The sequence below is a fragment of the Schistocerca americana genome, chromosome 9, assembly GCF_021461395.2.
Source record: "Schistocerca americana isolate TAMUIC-IGC-003095 chromosome 9, iqSchAmer2.1, whole genome shotgun sequence".
Taxonomy (NCBI): domain Eukaryota; kingdom Metazoa; phylum Arthropoda; class Insecta; order Orthoptera; family Acrididae; genus Schistocerca; species Schistocerca americana.
In genome coordinates, this window is record NC_060127.1 from 42,949,723 (window position 1) to 42,977,245 (window position 27,523).

The window sequence follows — 27,523 nt, forward strand, 5'->3', positions numbered from 1 at the left end:
TCATCAAGTTCCCAAACAACGATGGAATTTTTTATGGATGACAATGCACCGTGTCGCCTGACCACAATTGAATCGGTAGTTGGAAGAAGGGAATAAACACCGAAAATAATAAATCGAGATTTTGCCGAATTCGAATCATGAAAGGGTATACGAAACTATAGAGTAAAAGAAAGGAACGAAAACCAACCAACCCATCAAGCGTTGAAAACCAGGTTTCAATATTCCGTAAGTTTTAATAAGTAAACAAAGACTGGATTTATTTCTGTCTTCCAACTACTGCCATGCATTGCAGCAGGGCAAGGAACAAGTTCGTTCTTGCTCCATCTGCTGAATATCTTTTTGACTAGTTAGTTTGCAAACAGATGGTTAATATGATTACGTGTTCGTGTAGAGATTTCACTAATCACGAATTTCTTCGTACTACAACATACTTACATAATTTCATCGATTTCCGAGAGTGATTCTGAAGTGGCTTCATCGTTCAGAAACAAGCAGAGAAAAGGAGTCCGCAATGTTCACTGCTATAAACGTGAATACAGAAGAGACAGCGTCTTCTTAGTGAACAATATGTGAGTACCTCTACAGGTAACATTATTCCTGCAAAATCAAACACCAACATTTCTTGTTCTTGCAAGTTGAAATGTACAGACAACTTCCCTCCTGAAGAGGAGAAATATTTTCAAGGTAATTCGTATGATGGCCGAAACAAAAATGAACAAGATACGTTCCTAATGGGTCTGATAATAAGACGTGATCCAGAGGCCGCCGTTCAAAGAACGAAAACCCTAAGAAACGAGACAACGTTTTCGATTTCTTTGTTCTGAATAATGTCAACAAAAGAATTCAAGTTTGTAGAAGTGCATTTTCCGTTTTATAAGCCATCAAAAATTAAGCGCTTTTCCGTTTGACTACCTTAATTGCTTCTGGAAAATCTGCAATTGATACGGGCGGTAACCATATGAACAGGAGTAATGAGTTACCTCCACAAATACTAGGTGCTATTGACGATCATATAAATGAGTTCCCAATACACCATTCTCATTACTGCAATAAGGGATGGACATAAAAACTTTACACAGCCTGTTTTGTGAGAAATATCCGCATTACGCATTTAGCGTCTAATACGATTTCCATCGGAAATGTTATAATGAGAACCATGGATACAGATTTGGGAGGCTCCAAATTGACGTCTGTAGCACATGTGAGGAATTGGAAACGAAGATCAAATCACTAGTTCTCAACGACACCGCAAAAACGTGTCGCAGTCGCTGGAAAGATGGTCCAATTACGTCGAGCCAAGAAATTTTACTCCAAACAAAAAGAAGCACCTGCGCAATGAAAAAGAAGAAGTAGGGTGCCTCGTCTTTGACTATATGCAAAATCTTCCACTGCCGAAAATTCCAGTGCAAGAGATGTTCTACCTAAGAAAGTTTTGGTTGTAGCTCTTCTGTATCGATGATGTGAAAACAGGATCAGCAAATTTCTACATATATCCAGAAGGTGTGGCTAAAACAGGCCCTGATGAGGTATGTAGCTTACTTTGGTTGAAGATTCAGGACATGAGTGAAACTTGTAAAGAACTTTAGCGACGCTTGCGGTGGACAAAATCGGAATAATACTGTCGTCAGGTTTCTACTTGTCTTGGTATCACTTGGCCGTTTTGCTCCAATTCACCAATATTTTCCTGTTCGTGAACATTCGTTCCTGCAGTGTGATAGCATCTTTGGTACCGCCAAGCGTAAGAATAGGAAAATGGACAGAATATACAGTCCGGACGAGTACTGTGAGTTGATACAAACAGCCAGAGAATCTGGATATTCTGTGAGAAAGGCGACTTCACAACAAATCGTGAACTATAAGGATTGATGGCGAAAGTTCTTCAAGAAATCAACGAAAAGTACTGACAAACATTCAAAGTTTTGTATTTCTAAATACCAACACCTTCAATATTCAACTGATTTGAAGGGTTCTGTAATAGCCTCCGAATTCATTGATGGCATCGTTCAGACAAGATTTGTCCATCAAAAACCAAAGTTACTGGATGAAATAACGCTTCCTACAGTGATTGCATACACAGGAAAAATACCCATAAATGAGAAGATAATCACCTACATAGCTACAGAAAAGAGAGACTTCTACGAGGACTTAATGAGCTGGCCCACCACCTCAGATCCAGCTGATCATTATGAGTGATTTTTGTGTCCAAGATTTTTTCTCTAAAACTTTCTGCGCATTGTTGGGGGTCAAATAACTGATGCCCTTTTAAATTTTTCAACTATATACATTTTTCCAATAGCCTATAGTGTTATGTTTTTAGAATTTTGAATAAAATTTGAAAAGCATTATTGACTTATTTCTTTATTGTTACTCATATTTTCGATCAGTTGGAAGAAGGAAACAAATCCATCAACTTTTTTTAATTTTACGAGTCAAAGTACAACGCCTGGAAACTGTCCGAACACTGCAAACAGATGGAAATGTTGTTCTGTGTGTGCAATAAAAAATAATTTCCGGTTCAATGAAAAATGCGTAAGTTATACAGCTTTTTTTTTTAATTTCCCAACAAACAGGTTTATGGAGTTATTTTCTTCTTCCAACTGCCGATTCAATTGTTCGCAATTTGTTTGAAGAATATTCTGGACAAGTCGAGCGAGTGTTTTGGTCACCCAAATCACCCGACATGAATCCTATCGAATATTTATGGGGCATAATCAGGTGGTGCAATAGAAATTCCTGCACCGGTCACACTTTCACAATTATTGACGGCTTTAGAGGGAATATGGCTCAGTATTTCTGCATTAAACTTTCAATAACTTACTGAGTCCATGCTACATTGATTTTCTGCACTATACCGGGAAGAAGGGAATCCGACGTGATGTTGGCTTGATCCCACGACTTTTGTGACCTCAGTGTAAACTTACCGAGTTTACCTGACAATTGCAGAAAAACAAGATTTAGCTTCTGCAGTTTACACGTGGTTAATGCAGGTATGTAAGCTACGACGAGGCCGATGATTTCTGAGCAATCTCTTGAATAAAGATTTTTGAAGGAAAGCCGTCAAGTGCTTTGTGAAATGGTTCAAATGGCTCTGACCACTATGGGACTTAACATCTGAGGTCATCAGTCCCCTAGAACTTAGAACTACTTAAACCTAACTAACCTAAGGGCATCACATACATCCATACCCGAGGCAGGATTGGAAACTGCGACCGTAGCAGTCGCACGGTTCCGGACTGAAGCGCCTAGAACCGCTCGACCACCGAGGCCGGCTGCTTTGTAAAATGACGAGTCCAAAAGTAAGAAATGAAATAGGTTAGGTAAACATTTAACACTCTTTTGCATGATGGTCGAAATCGTAAACAGGACATTTCCTGTACTTGACTTCGAGGAACATTCGGGGGCATTTAAATGTACCCCTGACTTACACTACTGGCCATTAAAATTGGTACACCACGAAGATGACGTGCAACAGACGCGAAATTTAACCGACAGAAAGAAGATGCTGTGATATGCATATGATTAGCTTTTCAGAGCATTCACACAAGGTTGGCGCCGGTGGCGATACTTACAACGTGCTGACATGAGGAAAGTTTCCAACCGATTTCTCATACGCAAACAGTAGTTGACCGGCGTTGCCTGGTGAAACGTTGATGCCTCGTGTAAGGAGGAGAAATGCGTACCATCACGTTTCCGACTTTGATAAAGGTCGGATTGTAGCCTATCGCGATTGTGGTTTATCATATCGCGACATTGCTGCTGGCGTTGGTCGAGATCCAATGACTGTTAGCAGAATATGGAATCGGTGGGTGCAGGAAGGTAATACGGAACATCGTGCTGCATACCAGAGGCCTCGCATCACTAGCAGTCGAGATGACAGGCATCTTATGTGCATGGCTGTAACGGATCGTGCAGCCACGTCTCGATCAATGAGTCAACAGATGATGACGTTTGCAAGACAACAACCATCTGCACGAACAGTTCGACGACGTTTGCAGCAGCATGGACTATCAGCTCGGAGACCATGGCTGCAGTTACCCTTGACGCTGCAACACAGACAGGAGCGCCTGCGATGGTGTACTCAACGACGAACCTGGGTGCACGAACGGCAAAACGTCATTTTTTCGGATGAATCCAGGTTCTGTTTACAGCATCATGGTGGTCGCACCCGTGTTTGGCGACATCGCGGTGAACGCACGTTGGAAGCTTGTATTCGTCATCGCCATACTGGCGAATCACCCGGCGTGGCGGTATGAGGTGCCATCGGTTACACGCCTCGGTCACCTCTTGTTCGCATTGACGGCACTTTGAACTGTGAACGTTATATTTCAGATGTGTTACGACCCATGGCTCTACCCTTCATTCGATCCCTCCGAAACCCTACTTTTCAGCAGGATAATGCACGACCGCATCTTGCAGGTCCTGTACGGGCCTTTCTGGATTCAGAAAATGTTCGACTGCTGCCCTGGCTCGCACATTCTCCAGATCTCTCACCAATTGAAAACGTCTGCTCAATGGTGGCCGAGTAACTGGCTCGTCACAATACGCCAGTCACTACTCTTGATGAACTGTGGTATCGTGTTGAAGCTGCATGGGCAGTTGTACCTGTACACGCCATCCAAGCTCTGTTTGACTCAATGCTCAGGCGTATCAAGGCCGTTATTAGGGCCAGAGGTGGTTGTTCTGGGTACTGATTCTCAGGATCTATGCACCCAAATTGCGTGAAAATGTAATCACATGTCAATTGTAGTATAATATATTTGTGCAATAAATACCCGTTTATCATCTGCATTTCTTCTTGGTGTAGCAATTTTAATGGCCAGTAGTATAGTAGGCAAACCATTCCACGAAACATTTAACATTCAACCATATTTTTTTCAAAAAATTTCATGTTTTGTTCAGAAATCAAGAAATTTAATAAATTAAAATATATTTGGTACTCAATGTGCTAGCTTATGAAGTGTAGATGCAGATGTAGATGTCAGTGACCCACCTAGGCCCTTGTCGGGCCCCATGATGACCCAGTCGGCAGAGCTGGACATGAGTCCGTGCATGACGAGGACGGGGTGTCCATTGGCGGTGCCTCTGGCGCGAGCCTTGGGACTGGACGGGACCCGGAACATGCCCAGCACGTAGCCGTCTCCCGTAGTGGCGTAGTGACGCTCTGCCGGGTACCCGTACTTCACCAGCAGTTCACCCTGCAAAGACACGGAAGTACAGAAACGACTAAAAACAGTAAGAGTACAAACAAACTGTGCCAAATGCACAGAAGAAAGCGCAAGTAACAGCGAGCTACAGTAAGGATAGCAGAGGTGATCCACGAAAGTAGCGTTCAAAGTCTGTTAATTCTCGTCGTGCGGCCAAAGTCACATTAATTATCTGATTACGCGACACTACCGCCATCTGTATATGTGCATATCGCCATCCCAGAACTCATCTCAGTGCATTTCAATAATACAAAGACTGAAACGTTTGTAAAGCTGCCCATAGACAGTCAGTAATATTGTGCAATAGATACACAACGCATATCAATACTACCCAACCACAATATTATTGAAATTGGCCTCCAGTGGCCATTAACGGAAACGTGCGATAACATTACAGTAAACAAAAATCTCATCAATTCTTTCTAGTCTCCTATGTACTATGGAACTCTTAATAGCATCACGAGAAAGTTATCTGGTCGTTAAAACGGCAGGGCACATTCTGATGAGCTTCAGGTGGACAAGTAAACACATGAGCCGACCGAATCGCTGTCACATCCAGGTGTAGTAATATTATGGTCCACTAATAGTAATCCCTTTCCTGAGCGGGAAGGCGTGCCGGTCCCCGGCACGAATCCGCCCGGTGGATTAGTGTCGAGGTCCGGTGTGCTGGCCAGCCTGTAGGTGGTTTTTAAGGCGGTTTTCCATCTACCTTGGCGAATGCGGGCTGGTTCCCCTTATTCTGACTCAGTTACACTATGTCGGCGATCGTTGCGCAAACAGTATTCACGTACGCTTGCACCATAATTACTCTACCACGCAAACATTTGAAGCTATACTCGTCTGGTATGAGACGTTCCCGGCCGGGGGGCGGGAGTCCACTGGGTCCGAAACGCACAATAACCCTCGGTTCGGTGTGAGGCGGCGGACGGGTGGGTGGACTGCTGTTGCCTGTTGTGGGGTTGTGCACCACTGAGGGCTACGGCGGGACGAAGCCTTTCCGTCGTTTCTCGGTCTCTCCATCTACATCTACATCCATACTCAGCAAGCCACCAGACGGTGTGTGGCGGTGAGTACCTTGAGTACCTCTATCGGTTCTTCCTTCTATTCCAGTCTCGTGTTGTTCGTGGAAAGAAGGTTTGGCGGTATGCCTCTTTGTGGGCTCTAATCTCTCTGATTTTATCATCGTGGTCTCTTCGCGAGATATACGTAGGAGGGAGCAATATACTGCTTGACTCCTCGGTGAAGATATCTTCTCGAAACTTCAACAAAAACCCGTACCGAGCTACTGAGCGTCTCTCCTGCAGAGTCTTCCACTGGAGTTTCTATCATCTCCGTAACGCTTTCGCGATTGCTAAATGATCCTGTAACGAAGTGCGCTGCTCTCCGTTGGATATTCTCTATCTCTTCTGTCAACCCTATCTGATACGGATCCCACACTGCTGATCAGAATTCTAGCAGTGGGTGAACAAGCGTACTGTAACCTACTTCCTTTGTTTTCGGATTGCATTTCCTTAGGATTCTTCCAATGAATCTCAGTCTGGCATCTGCTTTACCGACAATCAACTTTATATGATCATTCCATTTTAAATCACTCCTAATGCGTACTCCCAAGATAATTTATGGAATTAACTGCTTCCAGTTGCTGACCTGCTATATTGTAGCTAAATGATAAGGGATCTTTCTTTCTATGTATTCGCAGCACATTACACTTGTCTACATTGAGATTCAATTGCCATTCCCTGGACCATGCGTCTATTCGCTGCAGATCCTCCTGCATTTCAGTACAACTTTCCATTGTTACAACGTCTCGATATACCACAGCATCATCCGCAAAAAGCCTCAGTGAACTTCCGATGTCATCCATAAGATCATTTATGTATATTGTGAATAGCAACGGTCCTACGACACTCCCCTGCGGCACACCTGAAATCACTCTTACTTCGGAAGACTTCACTCCGTTGAGAATGACATGCTGCGTTCTGTTATCTAGGAACTCTTCAATCCAATCACACACTTGTTCTGATAGTCCATATGCTCTTACTTTGTTCATTAAACGACTGTGGGGAACGATATCGATCGCCTTGCGGAAGTCAAGAAACACGGCATCTACCTGGGAACCAATGTCTATGGCCCTCTGAGTCTCGTGGACGAATAGTGCGAGCTGGGTTTCACACGATCGCCTTTTTCGAAACCCGTGCTGATTCCTACAGAGTAGATTTCTAGTCTCCAGAAAATTCATTATACTCGAACATAACACGTGTTCCAAAATTCTACTACTGATCGACGTTGGAGATATAGGTCTATAATTCTGCACATCTGTTCGACGTCCCTTCTTGAAAACGGGGATGACCTGTTCCCTTTTCCAACCCTTTGGAACACTACGCTCTTCTAGAGACCTACGGTACACCGCTGCAAGAAGGGGGGCAAGTTCCTTCGCGTACCCTGTGTAAAGTCGAACTGGTATCCCATCAGGTCCAGCGGCCTTTCCTCTTTTGAGCGATTTAAATACAGAAATAAACAATACAGTAGTAATCCTTTGTCACATGTGGCGCATACAGCACGTATTAGGTTGGTACCCAAGTGTATAGGGTTTTCCATAATTTTAATAAACGCAACAGACAGACATAGCAGAGATTTCACTGATCAATAAATATTTTCTCCTTCACCATTTACAACAGTCTGACAGTGCTAGGTTAACTTTTCGATTCCGCGACTATAGGAATTATGTGGTTTTGAAGCGTAGAATTCGACGAGGCATGTGTGGCACACATTTTCATCCAGGAAGGAGGTTCCCTGAAGGTTGTTTGATAGACAGCGCAAAAAGTGAAAATTTGAGGATACAAGAGCAGGTTAATAAGGTGGGTGCGGAACGATTTCCCAACCCAACGTGTGTAGTGTTTTCTGTCACTCTAGCAAAATGCGGGTGGGCGTGACCGTGCAGTAGCGTCACTTCACGCAGCCTTCCTGGTCGTTCTCCTTGGACTGCGTCTGCGAGGCGTCTCAGTTGTCCACAAAAAATATCAGCGTCCGCAGATCGTGCTCTAGTGGCTAGCATTGTTGCCTCTGGAACTCGGGGTCCCAGATTCGATTCTCGGCGAGGTTGGTGATTTTCTCTGTCTGAGTGTTTGTGTTGTCCTCATCGTTTCATCACCACGGTCATCATCATTTGTGACAGTTGCTAGATTGGACTGTGTAAATAACTGGACTGTGAAAAAATTGGGACTTTGTACAGACGCTGAAGACCATGCAGTTGAGCGCCCCACAAACCAAATATCATCCACATCATCATAAAATATCAGCAGTGATGCAATTCGTAGTACACGACACGGTCACTGTTCCAACAGATGCAGAACACTCTTTTGTGGATGTGCGAATGTCTTTGTACGAGTGATTGCTGATTTTTTTGGGCTCAGTCATTCCTTGTTTTTCGTTATGTTCGCATAAAACACCATTTGTCTTCACCAGTAACGATACAGGATAAGAATGGTTGGTGTTGTTCGCAAACCATTTGATGACGACCAAGCCGAGATGCATATATGGCCACCTGCTGATTTTCGTGATTTTGGCTTAGAGCATGTGGTACCCATACACTCAAATCTTGAACCTTCGCCATTGCATACAAATGTTGCACGATGGTGGAATGATCGCCGTTCATCACATATGCCAGTTCTCGAGTATACTGAAGTATCTCATTGTGGATTAATGCGTTTAAACGTTCTTCATCAGACCCCGAAGGGTTACTAACGTCGGAATGATTTTCCTTAAAACGAGAAAACCATTTTCTTGCCTGCTCCCTCAATGGCATTCACCCCAGACAAGACGCATATCTTTCTAGCTGCCTCCGTTCCTGTCACCCCTTTATTGAACGCAAACATAAGAATATGTCGCAAATGTTTTTATTTCTCCACTTGGTACTCCATTTTCTAGCGTCCACATCTCCACTCACCATTCCCAAATGACAAAATGACAACATGTATAAAAGCAACAGTGAACTACAAATAAAAAATGAGACTATAATTAAACCCTTAATTGGTCATCAGTCTCCTGACTGGTTTGATACGGCCCGCCACGAATTCCTTTCCTGTGCTATCCTCTTCATCTCAGAGTAGCACTTGCAACCTACGTCCTCAATTATTTGCTTGACGTATTCCAATCTCTGTCTTCCTCTACAGTTTTTGACCTCTACAGCTCCCTCTAGTGCCATGGAAGTCATTCCCTCATGTCTTAGCAGATGTCCTACCATCCTGTCCCTTCTCCTTATCAGCGTTTACCACATATTCCTTTCCTCTCCGATTCTGCGTAGAACCTCCTCATTCCTTACCTTATCAGTCCACCTAATTTTCAACATTCGTCTATAGCACCACATCTCAAATGCTTTGATTCTCCTCTGTTCCGGTTTTCCCACAGTCCATGTTTCACTACCATACAATGCTGTACTCCAGACGTACATCCTCAGAAATTTCTTCCTCAAATTAAGGCCGGTATTTGATATTAGTAGACTTCTCTTGGCCAGAAATGCCTTTTTTGCCATAGCGAGTCTGCTTTTGATGTCCTCCTTGCTCCGTCCGTCATTGGTTATTCCTAGGTAGCAGAATTCCTTAACTTCATTGACTTCGTGGCCATCAATCCTGATGTTAAGTTTCTCGCTGTCCTCATTTCTACTACTTCTCATTACCTTCGTCTTTCTCCGATTTACTCTCAAACCATACTGTGTACTCATTAGACTGTTCATTCCGTTCAGCAGATAATTTAATTCTTCTTCACTTTCACTCAAGATAGCAATGTCATCAGCGAATCGTATCATTGATATCCTTTCACTTTGTATTTTAATTCCACTCCTGAACCTTTCTTTTATTTCCATCATTGCTTCCTCGATGTACAGATTGAAGAGTAGGAGCGAAAGGCTACAGCCTTGTCTTACACCCTTCTTAATACGAGCACTTCGTTCTTGATCTGCCACTCTTATTATTCCCTCTTGGTTGTTGTACATATTGTCTATGACCCGTCTCTCCCTATAGCTTACCCCTACTTTTTTCAGAATCTCGAATGACTTGCACCATTTTATATTGTCGAACGCTTTTTCCAGGTCGACAAATCCTATGAAAGTGTCTTAATTTTTCTTTAGCCTTGCTTCCATTATTAGCCGTAACGTCAGAATTGCCTCTCTCGTCCCCTTACTTTTCCTAAAGCCAAACTGATCCTCACCTAGCGCATTCTCAATTTTCTTTTCCATTCTTCTGTACATTATTCTTGTAAGCAGCTTCGATGCATGAGCTGTTAAGCTGATTGTGCGATAATTCTCGCACTTGTCAGCTCTTGCCGTCTTCGGAATTGTGTGGATGATGCTTTGCCGAAAGTCAGATGGTATGTCGCCAGACTCATATATTCTACACACCAACGTGAATAGTCGTTTTGTTGCCACTTCCCCCAATGATTTTAGAAATTCTGATGGAATGTTATCTATCTCTTCTGCCTTATTTGACCGTAAGTCCTCTAAAGCTCTTTTAAATTCCGATTCTAATACTGGATCCCCTATCTCTTCTAAATCTACTCCTGTTTCTTCTTCTATCACATCAGACAAATCTTCACCCTCATAGAGGCTTTCAGTGTATTCTTTCCACCTGGAATTCCCGTTGCACTCTTAATGTTACCACCGTTACTTTTAATGTCACCAAAGGTTGTTTTAACTTTCCTGTATGCTGAGGCTGTCCTTCCGACAATCATATCTCTTTCGATGTCTTCACATTTTTCCTGCAGCCATTTCGTCTTAACTTCCCTGCACTTCCTATTTATTTCATTCCTCAGCGACTTGTGTTTCTGTATTCCTGATTTTCCCGGAACATGTTTGTACTTCCTCCTTTCATCAATCAACTGAAGTATTTCTTCTGTTACCCATGGTTTCTTCGCAGCTACCTTCTTTGTACCTATATTTTCCTTCCCAACTTCTGTGATGGCCCTTTTTAGAGGTGTCCATACCTCTTCAACTGTACTGCCTACTGCGCTATTCCTTATTGCTGTATCTATAGCGTTAGAGAACTTCAAACGTATCTCGTCATTCCTTAGTACTTCCGTATCCCACTTCTTTGCGTATTGATTATTCCTGACTAATGTCTTGAACTTCAGCTTACTCTTCATCACTACTATATTGTGATCTGAGTTTATATCTGCTCCTGGGTACGCCTTACAATCCAGTATCTGATTTCGGAATCTCTGTCTGACCATGATGTAATCTAATTGAAATCTTCCCGTATCTCCCGGCCTTTTCCAAGTATACCTCCTCCTCTTGTGATTCTTGTACAGGGTATTCGCTATTACTAGCTGAAACTTGTTACAGAACTCAATTAGTCTTTCTCCTCTTTCATTCCTAGTCCCAAGCCCATATTCTCCTGTAACCTTTTCTTCTACTCCTTCCCCTACAACTGCATTCCAGTCGCCCATGACTATTAGATTTTCGTCTCCCTTTACATACTGCATTACCCTTTTAATATTCTCATACACTTTCTCTATCTGTTCATCTTCAGCTTGCGACGTCGGCATGTATACCTGAACTATCGTTGTCGGTGTTGGTCTGCTGTCGATTCTGATTAGAACAACCCGGTCACTGAACTGTTCACAGTAACACACCCTCTGCCCTACCTTCCTATTCATAACGAATCCTACACCTGTTATTTTCTGCTGCTGTTGATATTACTCGATACTCATCTGACCAGAAATCCTTGTCTCCCTTCCACTTCACTTCACTGACCCCTATTATATCTAGATTGAGCATTTGCATTTCCCTTTTCAGATTTTCTAGTTTCCCTACCACGTTCAAGCTTCTGGCATTCCACGCCCCGACTCGTAGAACGTTATCCTTTCGTTGATTATTCAATCTTTTTCTCATGGTAACCTCCCCCTTGTCAGTCCCCTCCCAGAGATCCGAATGGGGGACTATTCCGGAATCTTTTGCCAATGGAGAGATCATCATGACACTTCTTCAATTACAGGCCACATGTCCTGTGGATACACGTTACGTGTCTTTAATGCAGTGGTTTCCATTGCCTTCTGCATCCTCATGTCGTTGATCATTGCTGATTCTTCCGCCTTTAGGGGCAATTTCCCACCCCTAGGACAAGAGAGTGCCCTGAACCTCTATCCGCTCCTCCGCCCTCTTTGACAAGGCCGTTGGCAGAATGAGGCTGACTTCTTATGCCGGAAGTCTTCGGCCGCCAATGCTGATTATTTCTCAAAATTTAGGCAGTGGCGGGGATCGAACCCGGGACCGAAGGCGTTTTGATTATGAATCAAAGATGCTACACCTAGACCAGGCCGGACCTTTTTAAACCCCTAGCAAATGGAATATCACGATGCTAAGCGAAAGCTCTACGAACTTTTGCACCGATCTAGTACACCGTATAACCTAGTGTGCCTGGTAATTGTACCAGGCGCCAGGTACCAACATACCACAGTACCTAAACTCTGGAGGCACTGCACAGGGATGTCACATTTCGAGACCTCCTCCCAGGTTAGCGCAACTGAAGGGGCCTTTACTACACAAGCTGCCATATCTTCTCCTTTTATCGCTCTTGTTAAACCAAAATTCTTTTCCGTTATAATTTCCTACTTGGAGTATCATGCATTCCTGCCATTTATGCAAGGACAGAGGACAAAAGATCTCCACGTGACCCAACTTTCAAGTAGTTCTGCATGAGCAACGGAACCAGAGGCCTCAGCTGCGTAGTTGGGTCGAGGAGAACACAACAAGTGCCATCAATCCATTACCCAGAAACTTCGATCGATGGAAAAAGGGCCGAAATAAGAGAACACGTGACTCCGTTTATCCGTAGATACTCCGCCGTTTCTGAGAAAATGGCCGTCAAAGTTTTCGACGTAATATGGAAGTCGCTTTGCGTGCGGTAAGCTCAGCCTCGATCGTCGCATCCCGACAGTTGTTATTTAATTTTTTGACATGATTCCTTTATCTAGCCATTTCTGTAGAAAAATGGGGAATACAAGGGCATTATATTGATTTAAAAAGTAGAACAAGGTTTCACAATAAGTGTCATACATTTAATACACTGAAGAGCCGAAGAAACTGGTACAGCTGCCTAATATCGTGCAGGGCCCCCGCGAACACGCAGAAGTGCCGCAACACGACGTGGCATGGACTTGCATAATGTCTGATGTAGTGCTGGAGGGAATATACATGACGAATCGCGCGGGTCTGGCCTTAAATCCGTAAGAGTACGAGAAGATGGAGATCACTTATTAACAGCACGTTGCTAGGCATCCCAGATATGATCAATAATATCCGGGGAGTTTGGTGGCCAGTGGAAGTGTTTAAACTCAGAAGAGTGCTCCTGGAACCACTGAATAGCAATTCTGGACGTGTGGGGTGTCGCATTGTCCTGCTGGAATTTTCCAAGTCCGTCGGAATGCATAATGGACATGAATGAATGCAGGTGATCAGACAGGATACTTACGCAAGTGTCACGTGTGAGAGTCGTGTCTGGACGTATCAGGGGTCCCATATCACTCCAACTACACACGCCCCACACCATTACAGAACCTGCACCAGCTTGAACAGTCCCCTGCTGACATGCAGGGTCCATGGATTCATGAGGTTGTCTCCATACCCGTACACGTCCATCGACTCGATGCAATTTGAAACTACTCGTCTGACCAGGCAACATGATTCCAATCATCAACAGTCCAATATCGGTGTTGACGGGCCCAGGCGAGGCATAAAGCTTTGTGTCGTGCAGTCATCAAGGCTACACATATCGATGATGCATTGTTGAATGGTTGGCACGTTGATACTTGTCGATAGCCCAGCCTTGAAATCTGCAAAAGTTTGCCGAAGGGTTGCACTTCTCTGACGATGAACAACTCTCTTCAGTCGTAGTTGACCCGTTCTGCAGGGTCTCTTTCCGACCACAGCGATGTCGGAGATTTGATGTTTCTCTGGATTGCTCATATTCATGGTACACCAGTGAAATGGCCGAACGGGAAAATCCCCACTTCATTGCTACCACGGAGATGCTGTGTCCAATCGCTCGTGACGGAGATGCTGTGTCCAATCGCTCGTGCGGCGATTCACTTAAGTCTTGATAACCTGCCATTGTAGCAGCAGTAAACGATGTAAGAGCTGAGCCAGATACTTGTCTTACATAAGCGTTGCCGACCGCAGCGACGTGCTCTGCCCATTTACATATCTCCGTATTTGAATACGCATGCCTATACTAGTTTCTTTGGCGCTTCAGTGCATATGTGTGTATATTTTCAGGGATTACAATGTTTTGTTCTTACATTCCATTCTTACATCTCTTAATTCTTATATTTTACTCTTATGATTATTCTTCAGAAAAATTTGGTGCATTTCCTTGGATTATACCGCCGGTAGAAACGTTCGAAACATATAAATTCCGAACACAATGGGCATCGCGCGAAGGCAGCTTTGCCGCAGCGACATTTCTTCACGTGGACTCTTTGGAAAGAAAAGTCGTTAACATTACTGAAGATTTCATGCCTTAGCAATAATTTCGCGGAAAAACCACATAACCGAACACTTTTCAGAAAACTGTCGCTTGCAATTGGTTATGAACGAAAATACACTATAGGAATTTCACCGATAACAAGTGCAAACAACTTTTATATTCATTTATTGTCTCTTTTTATTTGATTCACCCTTCATGGAATTAGTAGGCGAATAAGGACATTATTTCAATATACACTGGAAAAAATTCACGTTGTAATCTTCTACAGTCATGAGTAGATACATTATGTGATCGAAAGTATCCGGACACCTGACTCAAAATGACTTAAAAGTTCGTGGCGCCCTCCATCGGTATTGCTGGAATTCAGTATGGTGTTGGCCCGCCCTTTGCCTTGATGATAGCTTCCACTCTCGCAAGCATACGTTCAATCAGGTGGTGAAACGTTTCTTGGGGAACGACAGCCCATTCTCCACGGAGTGGCGTACTGAGGCGAGGTATCCACGACGGTCGGTGAGGCCTGGCACGAAATCGGCGTTCCAAAACGTCCCAAATGTGTTCTATAGGATTCTGGTCCGGACTCTGTGCAGGCCAGTCCATTACAGGGATGTTATTGTTGCGTAATCACTCCGGCACAGACTGTGCATCATGAACATGTGCTCTATCGTGATGAAAGATGCAATCGCCATCCCCGAGTTGCTCTTCAACAGTGGGAAGTATGAAGGTGCTTTAAAGATCAATGTAGGAGTGTGGTGTGATAGTGCCACGCAAAACAACAAGGAGTGCAAGCCCCTCCATGAAAAACACGACCACACCATAACACCACGACCTCCGAATTTTACTGTTGGCACTACACACGCTGGCAGATGACGTTCACCGGGCATTCGCCATACCCACACGGTGCCATCGGATCGCCACATTGGGTAGCACTGTTCGTCGCTGCACACAACGTTTTTCCACTGTTCAATCGTCCAATTTTTACGCGCCTTACACCAAGCGAAGCGTCGTTTGGGCATTACCAGCGTGATGTATGGCTTATGAGCAGCCGCTCGCCTATTAAAATTTTCTCACGCCTAACTGTCATAGTACTTGCAGTGGAATCTGATGCATTTCGGAATTTCTATGTGATGGTCCCCCCCCCCCCCCCCCCCATGAACCATGGACCTTGCCGTTGGTGGGGAGGCTTGCGTGCCTCAGCGATACAGATAGCCGCACCGTAGGTACAACCACAACGGAGGGGTATCTGTTGAGAGGCCAGACAAACGTGTGGTTCCTGAAGAGGGGCAGCAGCCTTTTCAGTAGTTGCAAGGGCAACAGTCTGGATGATTGACTGATCTGGCCTTGTAACAATAACCAAAACGGCTTTGCTGTGCTGGTACTGCGAACGGCTGAAAGCAAGGGGAAACTACGGCCGTAATTTTTCCCGAGGGCATGCAGCTTTACTGTATGATTAAATGATGATGACGTCCTCTTGGGTAAAATATTCCGGAGGTAAAATAGTCCCCCATTCGGATCTCCGGGCGGGGACTACTCAAGAGGATGTCGTTATCAGGAGAAAGAAAACAGGCGTTCTACGGATCGGAGCGTGGAATGTCAGATCCCTTAATCGGGCAGGTAGGGTAGAAAATTTAAAAAGGGAAATGGATAGGTTAAAGTTAGATATAGTGGGAATTAGTGAAGTTCGGTGGCAGGAGGAACAAGACTTCTGGTCAGTCCAATAGGGGTAATGCAGGAGTAGGTTTAATAATGAATAGGAAAATAGGAATGCGCGTAAGCTACTACAAACAGCATAGTGAACGCATTATTGTGGCCAAGATAGATACAAAGCCCACACCTACTACAGTAGTACAAGTTTATATGCCAACTAGCTCTACAGATGACGAAGAAATTGAAGAAATGTATGATGAAATAAAAAAAATTATTCAGATAGTGAAGGGAGACGAAAATTTAATAGTCATGGGTGACTGGAATTCGAGTGTAGGAAAAGGGAGAGAAGGAAACATAGTAGGTGAATATGGATTGGGGCTAAGAAATGAAAGAGGAAGCCACCTGGTAGAATTTTGCACAGAGCACAACTTAATCATAGCTAACACTTGGTTTAGGAATCATGATAGAAGGTTGTATACATGGAAGAACCCTGGAGATACTAAAAGGTATCAGATAGATTATATAATGGTAAGACAGAGATTTAGGAACCAGGTTTTAAATTGTAAGACGTTTCCAGGGGCAGATGTGGACTCTGACCACAATCTATTGGTTATGAACTGTAGATTAAAACTGAAGAAACTGCAAAAAGGTGGGAATTTAAGGAGATGGGACCTGGATAAACTGAAAGAACCAGAGGTTGTACAGAGTTTCAGGGAGGGCATAAGGGAACAATTAAGAGGAATGGGGGAAAGAAATACAGTAGAAGAAGAATGGGTAGGTCTGAGGGATGAAGTAGTGAATGCAGCAGAGGATCAAGTAGGTAAAAAGAAGAGGGTTAGTAGAAATCCTTGGGTAACAGAAGAAATATTGAATTTAGTTGATGAAAGGAGAAAATATAAAAATGCAGTAAATGAAGCAGGCAAAAAGGAATACAAACGTCTCAAAAATGAGATCGACAGGAAGTGCAAAATGGCTAAGCAGGGATGGCCAGAGGACAAATGTAAGGATGTAGAGGCTTATCTCACTAGGGGTAAGATAGATACTGCCTATAGGAAAATTAAAGAGACCTTTGGAGATAAGAGAACCACATGTATGAACATCAAGAGCTCAGATGGAAACCCAGTTCTGAGCAAAGAAGGGAAAGCAGAAAGGTGGAAGGAGTATATAGAGGGTCTATACTAGGGAGATGCACTTGAGGACAATATTATGGAAATGGAAGAGGATGTAGATGAAGATGAAATGGGAGATACGATACTGCGTGAGGAGTTTGACAGAGCACTGAAGGACCTGAGTCGAAACAAGGCCCCCGGGGTAGACAACATTCCATTGGAACTACTGACGGCCTTGGGAGAGCCAGTCCTGACAAAACTCTACCATCTGGTGAGCAAGATGTATGAAACAGGCGAAATACCCTCAGACTTCAAGAAGAATATAATAATTCCAATCCCAAAGAAAGCAGGTGTTGACAGATGTGAAAATTACCGAACAATCAGTTTAATAAGTCACAGCTGCAAAATACTAACACGAATTCTTTACAGACGAATGGAAAAACTAGTAGAAGCCGACCTCGGGGAAGATCAGTTTGGATTCCGTAGAAATACTGGAACACGTGAGGCAATACTGACCTTACGACTTATCTTAGAAGAAAGATTAAGGAAAGGCAAACCTACGTTTCTAGCATTTGTAGACTTAGAGAAAGCTTTTGACAATGTTGACTGGAATACTCTCTTTCAAATTCTAAAGGTGGCAGGGATAAAATACAGGGAGAGAAAGGCTATTTACAACTTGTACAGAAACCAGATGGCAGATATAAGAGTTGAAGGACATGAAAGGGAAGCAGTGGTTGGGAAGGGAGTAAGACAGGGTTGTAGCCTCTCCCCGATGTTATTCAATCTCTATATTGAGCATGCAGTAAAGGAAACAAAAGAAAAATTTGGAGTAGGTATTAAAATCCATGGAGAAGAAATAAAAACTTTGAGGTTCGCCGATGACATTGTAATTCTGGCAGAGACAGCAAAGGACTTGGAAGAGCAGATGAACGGAATGGATGGTGTCTTGAAGGGAGGATATAAGATGAACATCAACAAAAGCAAAACGAGGATAATGGAATGTAGTCGAGTTAAGTCGGGTGATGCTGAGGGTATTAGATTAGGAAATGAGCCACTTAAAGTAGTAAAGGAGTTTTGGTATTTGGGGAGCAAAATAACTGATGATGGACGAAGTAGAGAGGATATAAAATGTAGACTGGCAATGGCAAGGAAAGCGTTTCTGAAGAAGAGAAATTTGTTAACATCGAGTATAGATTTAAGTGTCAGGAAGTCGTTTCTGAAAGTATTTGTATGGAGTGTAGCCATGTATGGAAGTGAAACATGGACGGTAAATAGTTTGGACAAGAAGAGAATAGAAGCTTCTGAAATGTGGTGCTACAGAAGAATGCTGAAGATTAGATGGGTAGATCACATAACTAATGAGGAAGTATTGAATAGGATTGGGGAGAAGAGATGTTTGTGGCACAACTTGACCAGAAGAAGGGATCGGTTGGTAGGACATGTTCTGAGGCATCAAGGGATCACCAATTTAGTATTGGAGGGCAGCGTGGAGGGTAAAAATCATAGGGGGAGACCAAGAGATGAATACACTAAGCAGATTCAGAAGGATGTAGGTTGCAGTAGGTACTGGGAGACGAAGAAGCTTGCACAGGATAGAGTAGCATGGAGAGCTGCATCAAACCAGTCTCAGGGCTGAAGACCACAACAACAACAACATGTGACGGTCTGGATAGATGTCTGCCTATTACATATTAAGACCCTTTTCAATTGTCGGAGGTTTTTTTCAGTCAACAGACGAGGTCAGCCTGTACGCTTTAGTGCTGTACGTGTCCCTTCACGTTTCCATTTCACTATTACATGGGAAGCAGTGGAGGTAGAGAGGTTTAGGAGTGTGCAAATCTCGCGTACAGACCTGTGGCACAAGAGAATCCCAATCACCTGACCACATTCGAAGTCCGTGAGTTCCGTGCAGCGCCCGATTCTGCTCTCTCACGATGTCTAATGACTACTGAGATCGCTGATGTGGAGTACCTGACAGGAAAATGCAACTAATACGAAAAATGTATGTTTTTGGGGGTGTACAGATACTTCTTATCACACAGTGTAAATGGAAAACAAAAAGAATTATCTGGTTTCGAACACTGGGCGCAAAAGTGTTAAGCCGCCACTCTAAGCTTTGTGGTACCACCTCGGTTGAACTGCTTACTCTCTAAAAGGCACGTAAAGCATCAATTATGACTGTCGTTTTCCCAACAACAATCGAATATCTACAGATTAGTCGAAACACGTGTTCGCCGATTTTGACCCCTCTTCCACTGAGCCAAGTTTCTGGGATATGACAGTTGCCGTGTTCTACATCTACATCTACATTTATACTCCGCAAGCCACCCAACGGTGTGTGGCGGAGGGCACTTTACGTGCCACTGTCATTACCTCCCTTTCCTGTTCCTGTCGCGTACGGTTCGCGGGAAGAACGACTGCCTGAAAGCCTCCGTGCGCGCTCTAATCTCTCTAATTTTACATTCGTGATCTCCTCGGGAGGTATATGTAGGGGGAAGCAATATATTCGATACCTCATCCAGATACGCACCCTCTCGAAACCTGGCGAGCAAGCTACACCGCGATGCAGAGCGCCTCTCTTGCAGAGTCTGCCACTTGAGTTTATTAAACATCTCCGTAACGCTATCACGGTTACCAAATAACCCTGTGACGAAACGCGCCGCTCTTCTTTGGATCTTCTCTATCTCCTCCGTCAGACCGATCTGGTACGGATCCCACACTGATGAGCAATACTCAAGTATAGGTCGAACGAGTGTTTTGTAAGCCACCTCCTTTGTTGATGAACTACATTTTCTAAGCACTCTCCCAATGAATCTCAACCTGGTACCCGCCTTACCAACAATTAATTTTATATGATCATTCCACTTCAAATCGTTCCGCACACATACTCCCAGATATTTTACAGAAGTAACTGCTACCAGTGTTTGTTCCGCTATCATATAATCATACAATAAAGGATCCTTCTTTCTATGTAATCGCAATACATTACATTTGTCTATGTTAAGGGTCAGTTGCCACTCCCTGCACCAAGTGCCTATCCGCTGCAGATCTTCCTGCACTTCGCTACAATTTTCTAATGCTGCAACTTCTCTGTATACTACAGCATCATCCGCGAAAAGCCGCATGGAACTTCCGACACTATCTACTAGGTCATTTATATATATTGTGAAAAGTAATGGTCCCATAACACTCCCCTGTGGCACGCCAGAGGTTACTTTAACGTCTGTAGACGTCTCTCCATTGATAACATCATGCTGTGTTCTGTTTGCTAAAAACTCTTCAATCCAGCCACACAGCTGGTCTGATATTCCGTAGGCTCTTACTTTGTTTATCAGGCGATAGTGCGGAACTGTATCGAACGCCTTCCGGAAGTCAAGAAAAATAGCATCTACCTGGGAGCCTGTATCTAATATTTTCTGGGTCTCATGAACAAATAAAGCGAGTTGGGTCTCACACGATCGCTGTTTCCGGAATCCATGTTGATTCCTACATAGTAGATTCTGGGTTTCCAAAAACGACATGATAATCGAGAAAAAAACATGTTCTAAAATTCTACAATAGATCGACGTCAGAGATATAGGTCTATAGTTTTGCGCATCTGCTCGACGACCCTTCTTGAAGACTGGGACTATCTGTGCTCTTTTCCAATCATTTGGAACCCTCCGTTCCTCTAGAGACTTGCGGTACACGGCTGTTAGAAGGGGGGCAAGTTCTCCTCGTGATTAGAGAACCACGGCCCACGTGGTAGGTGGAGGACCCTAGTAGTCTAGCATGAAATTAAAAAAGAAAAAAAAAATCGAGAATATTGTTGCCCGCCTAGATATCTAGATATCGATTTGTGGACTATTCTTGAAGACCCCTGTTTGTATCTGCCGATACTGTATACAACAAAGAAAAGGAGACCGGACGATACAAACATATGTGCAAAGAGGCGAGAGGGGAAAGACTCACGGTGTCGAGACGGATGTCCTCGTTGATGTCCAGCGGGGTGGCCGCCACGGTGGCCGCCAGAAGCGACAGCGCTAGTGTCGCGGTCGCCAGACCTGCAGCCATCGTCTGCCGCTCAGAGTCAGCCGCCAGAAAATTACCGCGACGAGTGCGCAGTTGTCGTCGCCAACAGCCCGCTTTAAGTAGTGCGCTCTGCTTTATCTCGCGCTAGCCCGTGATCGACCCCTCTCGAGATGAATAGCTGTTTGTTTTTCTCCTGGCGGAAGCTGGTCGATGTTATCAGTGGCGCCCACTAAGATAGGATCTCAACAGTTTGCTCCCTTCCCCCCTCCCCCCTCCCCCCCCCCCCCATTCACGCCTCTCGAGCTCTTCACGCACTATCGGTGATAGCACGCACTTCAAACTATTTGTGAACTGCGTAAGGTAACCAAGTCTCGCTGCCACGTGATACAAGACTGCTCACGATAACCAAATAAAAAGAGTACAAGAGCGTGGTTTTTTCCCATTCGGTGAAATTACAACCTATGGTGTCAACATTAAGAGTGCAATGGAAGCCCACTGTCACGCGCAGAGAGCAGAGCGAGTAGATGGAAGGAGAGTGCTGATTATTTCCAGATTCCGGACATGTCCAGAAGAACAGACACCACGGGCAATCCGCAGCTGTGATGCACATTATGTAAACTGAAGGTGGAGGGGTTGATGATGATGATGTTTGTTTCGTGTGGCGCTCAACTGCGCGGTCATCAGCGCCCGTACCAAGTGCCAATTTTTGCACAGTCCATTTTCTTTTCACAATCCAATCTAGCCACTCTCACAAATGATGATGATGAAATGATGACATCGCAAATACCCAGTCCCCAGGCAGAGAAACTCCCCTACCCGGCCGGAAATCGACCCCAGGACCCCGTGATGCAGACGCAGCAACGCTAGCCCCTAGACGAGGTGCGGACAAGGTGGAGGGGGGAGAAAGGAAAGAAGAGGAACTAATGATATCAGCTGCATCGGGACTTTATGCAGAATCAGCAGCGATGGGTGAAAATGTGTGCTGGATCATCACTCGAACACGGGACCTCCTGCTTACTAACAAGGGAACCTCCCCATCGCACCCCCCTCAGATTTAGTTATAAGTTGGCACAGTGCATAGGCCTTGAAAAACTGAACACAGATCGATCGAGAAAACAGGAAGAAGTTGTGTGGAACTATGATAAAATAAGCAAAATATACAAACTGGGTCGTCAATGTGCAATATAGGCAATATTAAGGAGCAGTGTGAGACGAGGAGAGCCATGGATCCCGTGGTTAGCGTGAACAGCTGCGGAACTAGAGGGCTTTGGTTCAAATCTTCCCTCGATCGAAAATTTTAACTTTTTATTTTCAGTTTATGTGACAAACCCTTATGTTTTCATCACTTTTTTTGGAGTGATTATTACATCCACAAGAAAACCTAAATCGGGCAAGGTAGAAGAATCTTTTTACCCATTCGCCAAGTGTACAAGTTAGGTGGGTCGACAACATATTCCTGTCATGTGACGCACATGCTGTCACCAGTGTCGTATAGAATATATCAGACGTGATTTCCTGTGGAGGAATCGGTTGACCTATGACCTTGCGATCAAATGTTTTCGGTTCCCATTGGAGAGACACGTCCTTTCGTCAACTAATCGCACGGTTTTGCGGTGCTGTCGCAAAACACAGACACTAAACTTATTACAGTGAACAGAGACGTCAATGAACGAACGGACAGATCATAACTTTGCGAAAGTAAAGAAAGCAAAATTTTCAGTCGAGGGCAGATTCGAACTAAAGACCTCTCGTCCCGCAGCTGTTCACGCTAACCACGGGACCACGGCGCTCCGCGGCGCGCATCCCCCTTATTATTGCCTATCTTAGGCATGGACGACCCAGTTTGTATATTTTGCTTATTTTTTCATAGTTCCACACAACTTCTTCCTGTTTTCTCGATTGATCTGTGTTCAGTTTTTCAAGGCCTATCCCTGTGCCAACTTATAACTAAATCTGAGGGGGGTGCGATGGGGAGGTTCCCTTGTAAGCGGTTTTTAACCACTGCGCCGTCCGTACACAGTGTGTACCACAAATGCGCGGAATATCTCTGGGCGCCTCTCGGCCGACGCACATTCCCACCAAGTGCCCCCTACCCACAGTCCCTGTCCACGTACCCCATGCTCGCTAATTTTAGATTCCCACTGGAGGTCAACCTGGCAAGGAGATAAAGGACCCCAAAAGTTACACACCAGTGTCATTTCTACTCCATCTCTATAAGATACTGGAGCGGATGATTCTCAACCGGGTGGCAGAAACTATAGATGGAAAGCTCATAAAGGAACAAGCCGGATTCAGACCAGGAATACCTTGTTGTGGGCAAATACTTAATCTGACGCAACATATAGAAGATGGGTTTGAAAAAAAATTAGTAACTGGAGCAGCTTTTATAGATCTTACTGCTGCATACGACACGGTAAACCACAGAAAGATATTGCGCAGATTATATCACCTCACAGGGGACTGTAGGTTGACGATGGTTATTGGTAGTCTTCTGCAGAATCGAAGATTTTATGTCTCCCTAAATGGTAAGAACAGTAGATGGCGACTGCAGAAGAATGGCTTACCACAAGGAAGTGTACTCTCTCCCAGCCTTTATAATGTGTACACTAATGACCAACCTATACCTCAAGATGAAGACTGTTCGTATACGCTGATCACACAGCTGTGGTGGTCCAGGGGTCCAATTTTGATGCAACATCTGGAAATCTCTCTAGAGCGCTTCAAGAACTGGCTCAATACTGCGACACCAATCACCTAAAGCCAAACCCTGACAAAATCCAAGTATGTGCTTTCCATCTGCTCAATAGAGATGCTGTAGTTGAGCACATGGCAAGGTAAGAAGCTAATGCACTGTCCAACACCTAAATACCTTGGGGTTGTACTTGACAGAACGCTTTCCTTCAAGCAGCATTGCCAAAACACCAAGGCTTAGGTTTACCCCAGGAATAACATCATCCGCAGGCACACAAACTATGAATGGGGAGCTCAACCACCAGTACTGAGAACATCAGCACTTGCTCTGTGTGTTTCTGCAGCAGACTATGCAGCGCCAGTATGGGAAGCATCTGCACATGCTAAACAGGTCGATGTAAGTGTAAATGAGACAATGCGAATTGTTACAGGCTGTCTCAGACCCACACCAACGGGTATTTTGTACCTACTTGCTGGAATTGCCCCATCCAAGATCAGAAGGCAGGTGGCAGCAGACGCTGAGAGAACAAAGAAAGAAACAGATTCTCGACACCCACTGAATGGTCACGTCACTCAGGCTCGTAGGCTTAAGTCTAGAAATAGCTTTAATGCAAGAACCAAGATCCTTGACGGTTCACAGGAAGATAATAGAGTCCGTAAATGGGGGAATGAACAAACCGCACTGCAGATAATACCAAAAGTGCAAATGGCACCTGGAAACAAACTTCCTTATACAGTGTGGAGAACACTATATAGGCTGAGGGCTGGTGTACCCAGATGCAAAACTAATCTGTGCAAGTGGGGACTGCTGACTAATGATGACGTTCTTTGCGGATGCGGAGAGGTACAAGACGAGGCACATCTGCTCAGGTGCCGACTACTGCCGGAGCCCTGCAGTTTTAGTGGCCTGCTACAAGCCAACGACAAAGCCGTAGCGGTGGCTAACTATTGGAAAAATAAAATTTGATCTGGACACGGAAAAGTAAAAGTAAAGTAACTGGAGGTCGACCGTAAATGTGCACGCGCTCTGAAGGTTGTCGATTCATTACTCATCGAGGCGAATCAGTTACATGAATGTGTGATGTCTGTACTTTCAGACACGACCCCCAGCTGAAATCTAGAATTAGCGAGCAATTTACGTAACAGTTCGTAGTGACTAAAGGGAAGTCTATCGTGTAGAAAGTTATATCTGGCGTTCCCCAAGAAAGTGTTATATGCCCTGTTCTATACCTAGTCTAAAAGGGGCAATCAAAAGTTTCCATCCGAAGGCCGTACAGTCGAGAATCGGTACGCCAATCAGGCAAAATTTCCATGAGCTCTCAGGCAATCATTCTACCGACGCACCAGCTTGAAGATTCCCCTTTGGTAAACCACCATGTCCTGATGTGAAATGCGAGCAGAAGTTCATAACGGCTTGCTGCCCATTTTCGTCCGACAGGAGTCATCGCCTCTTCAAGGACTTTTTTTAGGGACCGCAGAAGTGATAATCGCATGGATACCGTTCTCCAGTGATGGGGACACAAGATTCCTAGAAGTCAATTAGCAAAGGGACCTGGTAATGAGATAACAGAGTCAGCATCACCTTTCCAGCTGGCCCTTAAACTTCTTGGGACGAGGCGACGTTCCATGACACCATTAACCCATACACATTCTCCAGTCTCCAACCGATGTGTACCGGTCTTTGTCCTTCTCCAGCCAAGAAAGGAACATCACGTGGATCCTGTTTGGATGCATTCAGTAATAACGTTGCCACAGTTCACGGTTGGAAATTTACCTCACGCACGTCGGAAAGACACGAATTCCACACGAATCCCTTACCTACGTGTCGGTTCTTATAAACCTGCATCGGAGTCGCGCTACGTTGTATATATACTGCACCAACGCCCTCTAATAGAAACTTTTAGATCGCCCTGTAGTAGGACACCCTTCTCTAGCATTACCTTTCTTTAATACCAGGAATATTTTCGAATCTATTATAGGTGAACATTATCTCAACTGTTTAACTCAAAGAATTTCGTATGATTTTCTATTCAATGCATTATATTTCAGGCTAAAATGTATAAAGAGAAATTAATTTGTTGCATTTGATATTTACTAGCTCTGTTTGTATAGCTAAAATTCTTCTTCTTTTAGGAATATTTTAAATTACGAAATATACGTAATACTTAAAATTTATATTATTAATTGCACAATCTAACGCTAATTATTAAATCTATTTCTGAATTAGTTTACCAGGTAACGCTGTAATTTGCTGATGATTCCTCTTTTGTCAAGAAAGTTTGTAAACTCTTTTGTTTTGTAAACTCTTTGGAATGTGCTACTACCGCAAAATGCATTAGCAGTAGTGGGCATGCCTCATGGAAACGGTCGCATTTTTGACTTTGGCAATAATAATTTAATGTTTGATTTTATGAAAATGAAGATTGTGAAGTCAGTATGATATAGAAAAACCGAATAAAATTTAAAAAAGTGTCATAGAAACAGAAAGTACTTCATCAATTATTATGTCACCTGGAACCCAGAAAATCAAAATTTCAGCCTCTAGAATCTACCCCTAGATGTACTGCAGCCAACAACGAGAAAATGAAGATAGGAAAACTTTTTTTCGATATCTTGCTACTCTCGTAGCTATTGAAGCTAATGAAGAGACAAAAAATTTATTGGTGATGTGTGGGAGGGTAAGATTACAGGCCGTTATGCAGGATGTTTCAGAAGGATGAACATATTCTGGACGGTAATAATTACGAAACATTGGACGTGCCGTGAGGTGAATGTGTGTTGTTTCAATGAGCGTAACCCAGAGTTTCAGAAAATGGTCTCTGAACGTCGGTCAATGCACCTTCTCAGTTTTAAGTCAGTAAGAAGTAAGATGGTGTCCGCTCAACAGAAGGTGTCTTCTGTGCTACAGTTTGCAAATAGTGAGCCAGTGATTTCGGTCCAGCCTGCTCTCCGTCGGCGTTTAGGCATTGATCCGTCAGCAACAGAGAAGTTCGTCATTGATATCACCAATCTGAAGAGACAGGATGCTTGTGCAAACGTCGACCTCGCGCTTTTGATGGCATGGTGGATAGAATTCGGCAAACGACTGATCGGTCTCCACGAAAGTCTACTCGCCACACAACAACACGAGTGTCTGATGAGTGTTAAAGCGTCGATTTGTGTGTGAACCATACAGACTACTAGTGCAAGCTCTTCGGGTTACTGATGAAAGGAAACGGGTTGACTCCAGCAATGCTCTGCGTCAGAACATGGAAGATGGTACATTTCTTACCACGGTTAATTTTCAGTGACGAAGCAACATTACATGTTAGCGGTTAAAGTAACCAGAGGCAATGTGCGCATATGGGGACTCCAAAACCCTCATGACGTTATCGAGCACGAAAGAGAC

General features: G+C 44.1%; 1 protein-coding gene across 1 annotated transcript in view; it reads right to left on the reverse strand.

Moving 5' to 3' along the window:
- LOC124550969 (lipase 3-like) overlaps positions 1-21,540 on the reverse strand; it is a 78,443-nt gene extending 56,903 nt beyond the window's left edge. Inside the window, exons 1-2 of the mRNA XM_047125788.1 lie at positions 21,385-21,540; positions 4,991-5,195 (exon numbers count right to left, since the gene is read on the reverse strand). Coding sequence (XP_046981744.1) covers positions 4,991-5,195; positions 21,385-21,486 — 307 coding nt within the window. The 5' untranslated portion in view covers positions 21,487-21,540. The remainder of the gene's footprint in view (positions 1-4,990; positions 5,196-21,384) is intronic.
- Between the last annotated feature and the right edge of the window lie 5,983 nt (positions 21,541-27,523).